Raw genomic sequence first — 13,209 nt, 5'->3', positions numbered from 1 at the left:
TGTTTGTGACCACGCTCACAGCTGAAGCAGGAGAGGGCTGCTGTGCCACTCTAATCAGCACGGCAACACTGTCCACAGGGACTGCCCCAGACAATCACAGCTTTTATACTGCACTTCCATGTCTTATCAGTCGCAGCAATGCTGTGTATTGTCAAAAACACCCCCTTGTTTTCACACTGCTGCTACTTGCTGTTTATTATCTATGCATAGTCACTTCACCCCTACCTACATGTTAAAATTACCTCAACTAACCTGTACCCCTGCACACTGACTCAATACCGGTACCCCCTGTATATAGCCTTGTTATTGTTATTTTATTGTGTTACTTTTTATAATTTTTTACTTTAGTTTATTTAGTAAATATTTTCTTAACTCTATTTCTTGAACTGCATTGTTGGTTAAGGGCTTGTAAGGAAGCATTTCATGGTAGGATCTACACCTGTGTGGTGCATGTGGCATGTATTTGGTGCATGTGACAAATAAAATTTGATTCGATTTATTAAGACTCTTATTCTCAGTTTGAGAGGATTCTATTTGAGTAAAATCCCAGCTCTGCTCATCCTTGAACTGAGTGCAAAGTGTTTCTAGATTAGAATTCACTATCTCAGGCCTCATCTACTCTCACATAAATTATTGATATACAGTGTCGATGATGGAAGATTTAACAGGAATCAGCGTGGTGTCAGAATATACAGTCCGGTGGTGTCCTTGCCCCCTGTCTCTCTGTGTCTCGCCCTAGCGCCCTGTACCTCCCTGTTCTGTCAGTAAGCGATGTGTTGTGTTGTGTCCCTGGCAGGAGAACGGGGTGGAGTTCGAGGCCTGCCTGGTGGCTCAGTGTGACGCCCTTATTGAGGCTCTGACGCGGCAGAAAGCCAAGCTCCTCACCAAGGTTACCAAAGAGAGGGAGTACAAGCTCAAGGTGGGTCAGCGGTTCTGATCTGATGGACGCTCCAACAGCTTGATGGTTGGGAACGTCATGTTGACTGCAGTCTCACACACCAGACCAAGCTCGGATTGTACTGTGCACAATTAGCCTGGGGACCAGGTTATGTTGGCTGTAATGTACAGATGGCATCATTCAGTTCGGTGAATGGTTTATGGTTTATTGATAACAATAATCACAGTACTCTCTCTGCATCAAATATGTTAACATGACTTTGCACACTTAAAAAATATGAGCAATAGATAACTGTTATTCATAATACAACTCTGAGTAGTGATAGACTCAGCTGTCAGCTCTCTCTAGCAACAAAGGGCATCCAGGGTTGTGCACTTGTTTTGGCCTAGGTCGAGGTGCATCTGGACCCAGGTCTCTCTCCTCTCCTCCCCCCTGTCCTCTCCTTCTGAAGCCCCAGCTGAGTGGTGGGCCTTGGCCTGCAGGCTGGCTGGCGTTAAGCTCTCAGTGGGTCATATGGATCCATGCCCAGGCTCAACGTGCCCGGCTGGAGGATTGGGGCTTCAGAGGACAGCTGTTGTGTTTATCAGGGCTGGAGCTGAAGAGCAGCTAGGACTGCTGCAGCATCACACAGCAGAAAAATGGGTCTTTTCATTTCACTTTGATTAAGGCCATCACACTAATGTACCCTTTTCAGAAGATTACAAAATAAGAGTTTTATGGACTTTAGTTCCGGCCATATGGTAAAATCAGTAACTGGACTGTAAAAAGCAGTTGTTGGGCTTTTACCAAACTACTGTCGTGACAGCATTTGGTGTCCATTACATTTGATCTTCTACAGTGTGGTGGAGATAGATGGTTGGTGATTAGCGGTAAGCTATTTTATATCAGCTACAAGACAATGATCCCCGACTGAAAATATTTCAGCTATCACACAGCTGTTTCTATCATCAAAGGCACAAATATCTTATTTTTTATCATGTAATCCCAACATCAGGGCATTTGTTTCCCCCTGTTCAATCGTCAAGTGTTGTGTTAGTTTGTGTCAGTGAATGTCATTTTCTACTCTAATTCATTTCTTCCGAGCCAGTAGTCTGTCGGCTGTGTTTTTATCAGTGGCCTCTTTCGCCACACTACACATTCCCAAGGAGAGAGTCATTTCATGTCATTCGTGACAGTCTAGTCCAGGCATAATCCATAGAGCGCTGGATTGTTATTGTTTTAATGTTGCGTGATGTGAGGATTATACAGTCAATTCAATCTGAGTTGTTACAATTATTTACCTTACTGCTCATTCATTATCATTGGATAGATATGACAGTTCCTGACTGTCCTCTGGTGTGTTTATATTTGTGTGATATTTTATTCAATCTAACCTTTAGGAATGCTAATTTTATGCTTATTTTATTCAATTAAGATCCAGTTGAATAGTTTATGAGCATTTAATTATTTATTGGTTTATTGCCTGAATGTGTCAGTGACTTAATCAAATTATTTATTGGATAAGTTTGGAATTGTAAGGCTTAATTTGATAAAGAGGGATTAACTGCTTTGAAATTAATCTACCTTGTATGACCTTTTCATTTATAATCTGATAGTCATATTTTTTTCCTGAAAATGCAAAGATGAGTTGAACACATGAGCAGGTATAAGTGGTCTACCCAAACAATGGCTCATAAAATGGTGACAGTCCACTGAATTTCAATTAGCTGTGAATGAATGGCTTTGACAGTCACCCAAATCCCTTTTCCCCAGTGCTCTGTGGAGAGGAGGAAGCACACAGAGTCAAACATGTGGTTTCCATATGGTTGATGTGTTTGATACCGCTCCATATATTCTATTCCAGACATTACAATGAGCCTGCCCTCCTATAGCTCCTCCCACCAGCCTCTCCATTAGCTGTTGCTGAAGCAGGAGCTACTCTTCCTGGGGTCCACTTGTGTGCGTGCGTGCGTGCGTGCGTGTGTGTGAAATGCCTGCCCAGTGTTAACTTTTACCGCCTCAGAAACCCGGATCCGGGATCACCCCCCACCCCCCCCACACTGATTAGCATCGCTAGCATAGCGTCACAATTAAATAGTAGCATCTAAATATCATTAAATCACAAGTCCAAGACACCAAATGAAAGATACAGATCTTGTGAATAAAGCCACCATTTCAGATTTTTTAAATGTTTTACAGGGAAGACAAAATATGTAAATCTATTAGCTAACCCCGTTAGCAAAAGACACCACTTTTCTAACTCCATCAGTTTCTTACTCCATCAGGTGCTATCACCAATTCGGCCAAATAAAGATATTGATAGCCACTAACCAAGAAAAAACCTCATCAGATGACAGTCTGATAACATATTTATTGTATAGCATAGGTTTTGTTAGAAAAATGTGCATATTTCAGGTATAAATCATAGTTTGCAATTGCAGCCACCATCACAAATCTCCCCAAAGCGACTAGAATTACTACAGAGAGCAACGTGTATGACCAATTTACTAATCATAAAACATTTCTTAAAAATACACAGCTCACAGCAATGGAAAGACACAGATCTTGTGAATTCAGACAATATTTCAGATTTTCAAAGTGTCTTACAGCGAAAACACAATAAATCGTTATATTAGCATACCACATTTGCAAACGTTACCCGAGCATTGATTCAAGGCAAAATGGGCTATAGCGTTATCATCACCAAAATACATTAATTTTTTCACTAACCTTCTTAGAATTCTTCCGATGACACTCCTGTAACATCATATTACACAATCCATATAGAGTTTGATCGAAAATGTGCATATTTAGCGGCACAAATCGTGCTTACACAATGGAAATAGTGTCCAACTACTCAAGCAATCTGCCCGGCGCCATTTTGAAAATACAACTATTTTTATCGAAAACTATTCATAAACTTGACTAAAAAAATACAGGTTGGACATGAAATGAAAGATGCATTAGTTATTAATGCAACCGCTGAGTTAGATTTTTAAAATTAACGTTACTAGACATACAGTGTGCGTTACAGCCAGACTAGTGCCGCAATAATGGCGTCACTAATCGCCATTATTGAGTTTACATTTTTCCACATAAAAACGGAATAACATCATAAATAGCTCTTACTTTTCGACGAGCTTCCATCAGAATCTTGGCCAAGTGGTCCTTTGTCCAAAACGTTGCATTCAACTTCTGATATAGCAGCTAACAATAGCTAACAATAGCTATTTTGCCCCAACGTGTCCAAATCCTCAAGACGCAATACTGAGGAAATTCCGAAAAATAGCAATATACTCGCATAATCTGATATAACTCGGTTTAAAATAGCTTCGTTATGATGTTTCTAACACCTATATCGAATTAAATTACAGACGGATACATCTAACGTTGATAACTGAGCGTTTGAAAATGGCATCCTGAGGTCCCTTTCTGCGTAATGGTCAGCGTCGAAAAGAAGGCTACCCTCACTCCTTGGCCTTTTATAACCTCTGAGAGCTACGTAGCAAGCCCATTCCACTTCTCATTGGTTACTGACATCCAGGGGAAGGCGGGTGCAGTTCATGTCGTTCCATAGGATACACACAGACCTTTAAAACTGATCTGAGACCAGAGCTTCGCTCTCAGACCTTCGCAGTACCTGTCATGGATTTCGCTGTAGAAAGAGTTCTGGGTCACCCACAGACATAATTCCAACGGTTTATGAAACTAGAGAGTGTTTTCTATCCAATAGAATTAATAATATGCATATTGTACGAGCAAGAATTGAGTACGAGGCAGTTTAATTTGGCAACACCCAGAAAAAATAAATGCTAACTGCTCCCCCTATTGACAAAAGGTTAATATGACATTAAAGGGTGCCTGTCTGTGTCCTTCTGGCTTATCATGTGTTGTGTTGTGTTGTGTTCAGGTGGTGCGTGACCAGATCACTCACTGCACTATGAAGCTACGTCAGACTACAGGCATGATGGAGTACTGTCTGGAGGTGATCAAAGAGAACGACCCCAGCGGCTTCCTGCAGGTACAGTAGTGATGTATGGAAGGATAGATGAATGGGTCAGGAGCTCTGCTAGTAGAAGGTTATGGATGAGGCTATCCTTGCTGCCTGCCGGTCTGCCTCTCATGCAGAGAAAACTTCCCTCAGATGTCCCTGTCTCCTACTGGGCTCTAAATGCTAAGACCAAATAGAGGAGACCTTTGAAGAACCGCTTATATCTTTTACTATACTAATAAATATTGATTGAATACATATGATAAGCTTGTAGAAAGATGTGGATACATGTTTTTGTTGTTGGCTAAGTGTGGATGAAGATATTGATACTTGACAGGTCATTCCAAACCATTTCTCATTGGCTTGCACTAATAAAGATTAACGTGATACTGAACATTGGTATGTGACACCCTCATCAAGGTGACTTGTCATATTTAGTTCCCCACACCATTAGCCGGAAGCCATTGATTCTCCTGGTCTTTTGATAGGAGCGGTCTGAATCAGATGAAATAGAGTGGAAAGACTATCTTCTGGGAATCAATGCTTATCTCCTCCCTTCAAATTTGTATGAAGTGTTGATTGTACAGTTTCTTATACCCCTTGGAACAAAATCGGTGCTCTGTACATAAAAGCTTGTATAAATTCTCACAAAAGCTCTGCAGGTAGCATGAAAGCTGGTACCCTACAGCAGTGGTTCCCAACCAGGTGTACTAGATCCCCAGGGGGTACTTGGCCCATCCACAGGGGGTACTTGAGAAGACTCCTGAGTCCATTGGGCTACTGGTAAAATGCACATGAGGGGGTACTTCAGGGGTACTTCGGGCAGAGCCAAATTCAGTTGTTGGTGTAGTAACTGAAAAAGGTTGGGAACCACTGCCCTACAGGGTTATTCCTAAATTCAGCACATTTCCTGCTGGCATTTTTCCAGAAGCACAAAGCCTCAGAGAAATCATAAAAAGCCAACCCTTATTGCGCTCTGTAATAGTATATTTACTATGAGGATTAATGTTTTAGGGGAGTTGTATCTGCTTTGATGCTGATCCCTCCTGCTGTGTGTGTCTCTGTGTAGATCTCCGATGCGCTGATCAAACGTGTGACATCGTCTCAGGACCAGTGGGTCAAAGGGGCTCTGGAGCCCAAGGTGGGCCCTGAGTTTGACCTAACCCTGAACACCGACCCCCTGCTTCAGACCTTAATACAGCTGGACTTTGTCCAGAGCAAAGGTACCCAATCTATGTAATGTTTTAATCTGTTTTATAAGTCATATTCATATACTTGCTACTGTTTGTATAGTGTGAGTCTATTCATACACATTTAATATATTGTTACATTGTTAAGGACCGTTCGAAATTTACTGGGGGGGGGGGGGGGGGGGGGGCTGGTCCAACTCAAGTTGTCATGAAAAACAAATGCACCTCCTCCCCAAAGTTTTCACATGACCCTCCCCTTGTACTGTAAAATAAATTGAACACCCTCCCCCCTCATAGAATTAACTCAAAATAATGTTTAAGACCACAAATAACAATAACTGTAGTGACCATGTGTTTATAAACGTGGATATGGACTTTACCACTTCAGCGTGCTTTTGTGGAACAGTCGATGCCACGCAGGGCTACGGGCCAGAATGTTGAGGGTTCGCCGACCACCACAGACGAGCTCCCTCTCCCTGTCTGTTTCATTACACAACGATCAGAGCCTGGTGCAGACAATGATCAGCTAGGGGGAAATCTGATTTCCAACATTTTGATGCCATATCTATAATTATATAAAATATAAGCAACAAATTTCAGGTTTCTGTGCCAATGCACCACACAACCAATAAGCAAAGCATACAGACTTCGGGCACTTCAATATCATGGTTTCCGTTTTCAACACCACAATAAATAGACTATATCAATCTCGACAAACAGAAAATACATCCCTCCCTATCTTGTAGGCTTACCCTGTATTAAAGGCTTGGCTTGGCAATCGCCGAATGTCATTAAACATTTTGGTGTTTTGTAACAGATGTCTCTTTCCATTCATCAATTGGCCGCTACAGTTTGGATTGATTGACTGATCGATTTTGTCAGTTAAAAAAAAAAATATATACTGTACACAAAGATTTTTTTAAAGTGACCAGGATTTCACTATAAAGTCGGCAACTTATTTCCATTGTGGTCCCTATTTGTTTACATAAATACTATACAATTACATAAATACAGACACATTACAGAGATAGACAAAAAAATGCTCAACCTCCAGATGAGTGTGAAGGGGGAGTTTAAGTACAATTCTCACAAGCTATTCCTTGTGTTTCGATGAAATCACATCGGTGTTGTAGCGCCGGCATCTCTCTCTCTGAGAGAGCATATAGCATATGCAAAACTTTAAAGCCTATTTTTGAACCTCACGGTTCAGCTGTCAGAGATTTTAGTGCAAAATGTATCAGGGCATTGCGTGTCCACTGTATTATATTCATATTTAAATAAATAAGCTTAGGCCTAACCCCAGAGAGAGAGATATGCCGATGCTACGACACCGATGTGATTTCTTTATGTCAGATGGTTACTGCGTCTGCTATACAGATATAGACCTACATAAGGAGGGTAATTAGTAAAACATTTATCCATAAATGTTGTATAAAGATAAGCATTATATTGTTATATTATAGGAGTAGCTCTGGTAGGGCTGAAACAGTCTTCCTCACCTCAAGTTCAGCTTTCGGAGTCAGTTGGAGAGCTTAAAAGCCACACCATACTAAACCTTCACAAACGTTTCTAAACTTTATTAGGGTAGTATCAAAAGTAAGTCAAGCCATTCTTTATATGGAAAATATGAGCAGAAGAGTGAATGTAAACCAGGGACTAAAGGCACTACCCTCCCCCATGCCCCCCCAAAAACACACAACCCTCCCCAAAGCAAAAAAAAAAAGGTTTGATAACCCTCTCCTATTTTGGACCACCCCTCCCCCCAGTGAATTTCAATCTGTCCCTTAGATTTCAGTGGACTCATCTTTTAAGTGTGCCTGACTGTACTGTGTTTTTGTATGGCTGTTCATCATTTGAGCAGATACTCTTGTCTCTTGTGATATGCATAATCTGTACTCATTCTGTGCTTAATTGCTTGGTATAGTGGTAGAAACGTTTTTGCAAAACTGACCAGAAAGGTGTCCAATATTCTGAGTATACTATGTGTCCACAGCTATTTTGCCATTAGTCTATTTAACCATGCAACCAAATATTATGCTTGAGTAAATCTGAGGAAGATTTGTAGTGTATATCCCCTGGCACTGTCCTAGAATACCAGGATATATTTTTTTTACCAAACGAATATGTATTTCAGTTCGCTTCAACACTTACTGAAGCAGACAAGATTTTCCCTTACCCAGTTGCCAACTCAGTCTGGCCCAAATAAAACGTAATGTAAAACAAATGTGATTTTTAACCCATGGGGAGTTGAACCAGCATTCTCTTGAGAAAGCACTGCAGTTGATCAGTTCCACTATGTTGCAAAATAACTCAAGCATCACACATGAACAAATGTCCAATATCGTGTTTCAGATATTCAGGAGACTCCATTATTGAAACAAATGCATGCAGGTGGACTGAAAGACACGGAGAGCTCAGGAGGTATTTCAGAGCTGCTATATGATCATCCAAATCCAAGTTGTACCCTTTTCCTCCTTGAGACCTGCCAGCCCACCCCAGGCCACCACGTTAAGGGGCATAGAGTGGTCCCGACAGTGCTCTCCTCCCATGCATGTTTTACCCTTTACACTCTTCCCTTTTAATATTGACACCTGCCTGACAACAACCACTATCACCGCTACTTATCCATGCAGTGATAGATGTTAACTCCTCTGTGGTGTTCCTGCCATCCGTTTCTATTCCAGTGGAGTCTGCCACAGTGCCCCCGGCACCCCTGCTGCAGCTAGAGAAGTGCTGCACCCGCAACAACAGTGCCACCCTGGCCTGGAGGGTCAGTGTGTTCCCTAGCAACCCCATCGAAGGCTACGTCCTGGAGCTGGACGACGGCAATGGGGGTCAATACAGGGTCAGATAATCCTTCATATATTAGAGACAGTGTGTGTCGTCATGTCCGACGCTCCATGTAGTCTGACACTAGGATGGAGCACTTCACGCTCTGCTGTTTTAACAGTAGATTTAGTCAAAGAATTTTAAACTTTAATCAAAGAAAGTTGATGCTCATTATGCAATGCAAGGAATCTATGGGAAATATTTTATTTAGCCAAGATTATTTCAATATGTGTAATACATTTCCACTGTAATTATATGTGGAGTAAATTTCACCTATAGACAACAGTTGTCACCTCTACGGAATATTTTATTATTCATAGTGCTTATGCTGGAGTCAGAGCTCTAACTAACGCCAGATGGTCCTGTGCTGTACTGTATATCTGCAGGAGGTGTATGTCGGGAAGGAGACCGTGTGCACCGTGGACGGCCTCCACTTCAACAGTTCCTACAACGCCAGAGTCAAGGCCTACAACTCCACCGGGGTGGGGCCCTATAGCAAAACTGTGGTGCTGAAGACATCTGACGGTGGGTTTTCTTTCTGTCTTCTCTCTCTGTGGACCTAACTGTAGACATGAAAGGGAAGGAAGGGAAGACCTCTCTCTGACTGGGTACCAGGGGACGGCAGGCTTAATTAGTACCCGGGGTACAGTATGATACTCTGTATTCAGCGCTGCTGAGCCAAGCTAGTCCTCTGGGACATCCAGGCCTGCTGTTTGCCTGCAGAGCCTCTCCCTTCCATCAACCAGCAACACTCTTGTTTGTGTCCTTAACGGCAATGGCATCCCGATCCCACTTTAATGGAAGGCGACTCTGAGGAATGGCAACTGCTCGGCATCTGACCGTAAGGCGCTACAGAGGGTAGTGTGTACGGCCCAGTACATCACTGGGGCCAAGCTTCCTGCCATCCAGGACCTATATAATAGGCAGTGTCAGAGGAAAGCCCATAAAATTGTCAGAGACTCCAGTCACCCAGGTTATAGGCTGTTTTTTCTGCTACCGCACAGCAAGCGGTACCAGAGGGCCAAGTCGAGGATCGAAAGGCTCCTTAACAGCTTCTACCCCCAAGCCATAAGACTGCTGAACAATTAATCAAATGGCCACCCAGACTATTTACATTGTTTTGTACACTGCTGCTACTCGCTGTTAATTATCTATGCATAGTCACTTCACCCCTACCTACATGTACAAATTACCTCAACTAACCTGTAGAGTTAAGAGTTAAGAAAATGCTAGAGTAATCACAGTCTGGCACGCGCTCGCTGTCATGCTTTGCTAAACTGCAAGACCACTTCCACTGTCTGCCAGCACTATATCAGGACTGGACACCTCTTTAGTGGAGCTCCTTCAGCTCTGGTTCTGGCATGGCGCTGCCTGGTGTTTACTGCTCTCAGCTTTGAGGCAGATAAACCAGGAGGATTCTGGGGACTCGGTCCCGGTGTCCCCAGTATTGAGTCAGTGTGCGGGGGGCACACTGACTCAATACCGGTACCCCCTGTATATAGCCTTGTTATTGTCCTTTTATTGTGTTACTTTTTATTATTTCTTACTTTAGATTATTTGGTAAATATTTTCTTAACTCTTCTTGAACTGCACTGTTGGTTAAGGGCTTGTAAGTACGCATTTCACAGTAAGGTCTACACTTGTTGTATTCGGCACATGTGACAAATAAAGTTTGATTTGACTTGTGCAATCTGTCACTGTCCTGGCTGGGTGTGGTGGTGCTAGCCGGGACCGAGTCCCCAGAATCCTCCTGGTTTATCTGCCTCAAAGCTGAGAGCAGTAAACACCAGGCAGCGCCATGCCAGAACCAGAGCTGAAGGAGCTCCACTAAAGAGGTGTCCAGTCCTGATATAGTGCTGGCAGACAGTGGAAGTGGTCTTGCAGTTTAGCAAAGCATGACAGCGAGCGCGTGCCAGACTGTGATTACTCTAGCATGTCAGTTCTGGAGGGAAGACAGAGAGAGAGAGCAGAGGGAGAGAGAATAGGTTGTCGATGCCATTGATTGAGTGTAAGGCTGAGATTGGGAGGCAAAGCATGGCAATGTGCTGACGGCTGACAGAGCGGTGAGACAGGGAGAGAGTTTAGACTTAGAGTGCAGGCGGCTCCAGCTATGGCTCTGCCAATTGCAATAACAATGGATCTCTGCATGTGGAGGCCTTAGTGAGTGCCTGTCGTGTGCCAGATAACTGTTTATTCCAACATAGCAGTGTCTCTCTGAGGAATGGGGCTAATTAAAGCAATACATTGCAATGATTTGATACAGCGCCTTATGGGCAAAGTGCTGCGGAATGAGAATGAATCCAGTGCTTGACATTTAAATGAGAACATCAAGTTGAATTTTTCATTGTGGCGCTTTGTGAATATTTCATGTGTCATCTCCCGGTATGCAGCCCACCATAGGGTCCTAGCTGATCGTGCTGTTCTATAATAGCATCACGTTTCATTCTTTCCTGCTCTCCATCTTCCACTAAGGTTCACTCAGGCAGCCATGGCCTAGAGACCTGGAAATGTTCTCGTTTCTCTCTGACTCATCCTACTGCTCTACTTTGTCTCTCCTGCAGTGGCCTGGTTCACCTTCGACCCCGCCTCGGCTCACAGGGACATTGTGTTGACCAATGAGAACCAGACGGTGAGCTGCAACAGCTATGATGACCGTGTGGTGCTGGGGACTGCCGCCTTCTCCAAGGGGGTACATTACTGGGAGCTCATGGTGGATCGCTATGACAACCACCCGGACCCTGCGTTCGGGGTGGCGAGGATCAATACGATGAAGGACATGATGCTGGGGAAGGATGATAAGGCCTGGGCCATGTACGTGGACAACAACCGCAGCTGGTTCATGCACAACAACTCCCACACCAACAGGTAGGTGGGACATCTCTCAGGGGTGGAAGGCTGACTCCTGCTCCTCCACAGCTTCCAAGTTTAGAAATAATCATCATCCTCATTGTGTGTCATACTGTCAGAAATAGCCCACTTACACACGTACAATATTGGCAGGCAGTTAGTTGTAAATGGAAGAGATAATTTGTAGGGCAGTGATCTTATTCTTTTGTGATAATCCATTTTTACTTAATCTTATACTGTATACTTACTGAGTAGCATAGAGTAATGAAATACATAGATTCAAATTCCACAGGCTTAGCAATCTACATCCAGAGACAAGAATACACAAAGCACAATCCTCCTTCCCCCTTAATGAACAATAATGCAGTAGTAGTTACCATTTTCAGTAGCTGATTCAAAGGTTTCCCTGTGATCATCTTCGTGTTTGTTCACCCTCATTATTTCTCTTCCTGTCAGCTGTCACGTTGGAGCCTATCACCCACAATGACACACTCATTTCCCTCATTAAAGTGCCAGGTATACATGAATGTCAGGTAATCATCAAAGGCAGATTTTTGCTTGCAATTCTGCTTGTTTGTTTCTTTCGCCTAGTGGATTTCTCTGGAAATCCACTAGGAAGTCCTGAAGCTTTGTAACATAGCTGTTTGACAACGGTGATGCTTTCACACTTCCACCATTTTGTTGTTTGAGCTGCTCACTCTCAAAAACCAAAAATCTGCTCGCTTTTTGGGTGAGTTGACTGGATTGAGTTTAACTATTTACATACAGCTTTGCATTGCCAAAGTATTTAAGATGTTTGGATACTGATGTATTTATTTGACTTTGTGCCATTGGAATGGAGAAAGCTACACACCCTGAAGGAGAAGCTCAAGAGGCGGTTTTCATATATTTGGTGAACCACAAGTAATCTGGATTTACTGTACATCAATTCACACACAGCCTACATACAAAACACACATTATTTTGCAATTAGGTCAAATCTAATGTTTTGAATAGAGGAAACTGCTGAAAGCCATTTGCTGCAAACTGTGTTTGGAGTCATTGGCAACCCTCTATCCCTCTGAGATCCCATACCACTCTCAAAGGGCCTGTTTGATCTGTTTTGATATGGTCCATTAGGCCTAGACTCAGTGTGTGTGTGTGTGTGTGTGTGTGTGTGTGTGTGTGTGTGTGTGTGTGTGTGTGTGTGTGTGTGTGTGTGTGTGTGTGTGTGTGTGTGTGTGTGCGTGTGCGTGCGTGTGTGTGTGTGTGTTCTGCAGGGCCGAGGGGGGCATCAGCAAGGGTGCCACTGTGGGCATCCTGCTGGACCTGAACAAGCACACTGTAACATTCTTTATCAACAAACAGCAGCATGGCCCCGTGGCCTTCGAGAACCTGGAGGGAGTCTTCATGCCTGCTGTCAGCATCAACAGGAATGTCCAGGTGAGCAGACAGTCAGACAGAGTTGCTTAGATGGGAAAACTCTGGAGAACATT

General features: G+C 43.2%; 1 protein-coding gene across 1 annotated transcript in view; it reads left to right on the top strand.

Annotated features, from left to right (window-relative positions):
• LOC120024132 (E3 ubiquitin-protein ligase TRIM9-like) overlaps window positions 1-13,209 on the top strand; it is a 29,319-nt gene that overhangs the window by 12,884 nt on the left and 3,226 nt on the right. The window contains exons 3-9 of the mRNA XM_038968280.1: window positions 797-919; window positions 4,788-4,898; window positions 5,938-6,091; window positions 8,758-8,903; window positions 9,274-9,412; window positions 11,449-11,752; window positions 12,994-13,156. Of these exons, the coding sequence (XP_038824208.1) occupies window positions 797-919; window positions 4,788-4,898; window positions 5,938-6,091; window positions 8,758-8,903; window positions 9,274-9,412; window positions 11,449-11,752; window positions 12,994-13,156 (1,140 nt within the window). The remainder of the gene's footprint in view (window positions 1-796; window positions 920-4,787; window positions 4,899-5,937; window positions 6,092-8,757; window positions 8,904-9,273; window positions 9,413-11,448; window positions 11,753-12,993; window positions 13,157-13,209) is intronic.

Source organism: Salvelinus namaycush, chromosome 29 (genome assembly GCF_016432855.1).
Source record: "Salvelinus namaycush isolate Seneca chromosome 29, SaNama_1.0, whole genome shotgun sequence".
NCBI lineage: Eukaryota > Metazoa > Chordata > Actinopteri > Salmoniformes > Salmonidae > Salvelinus > Salvelinus namaycush.
This window is presented reverse-complemented; position numbering and strand designations above follow the sequence as displayed.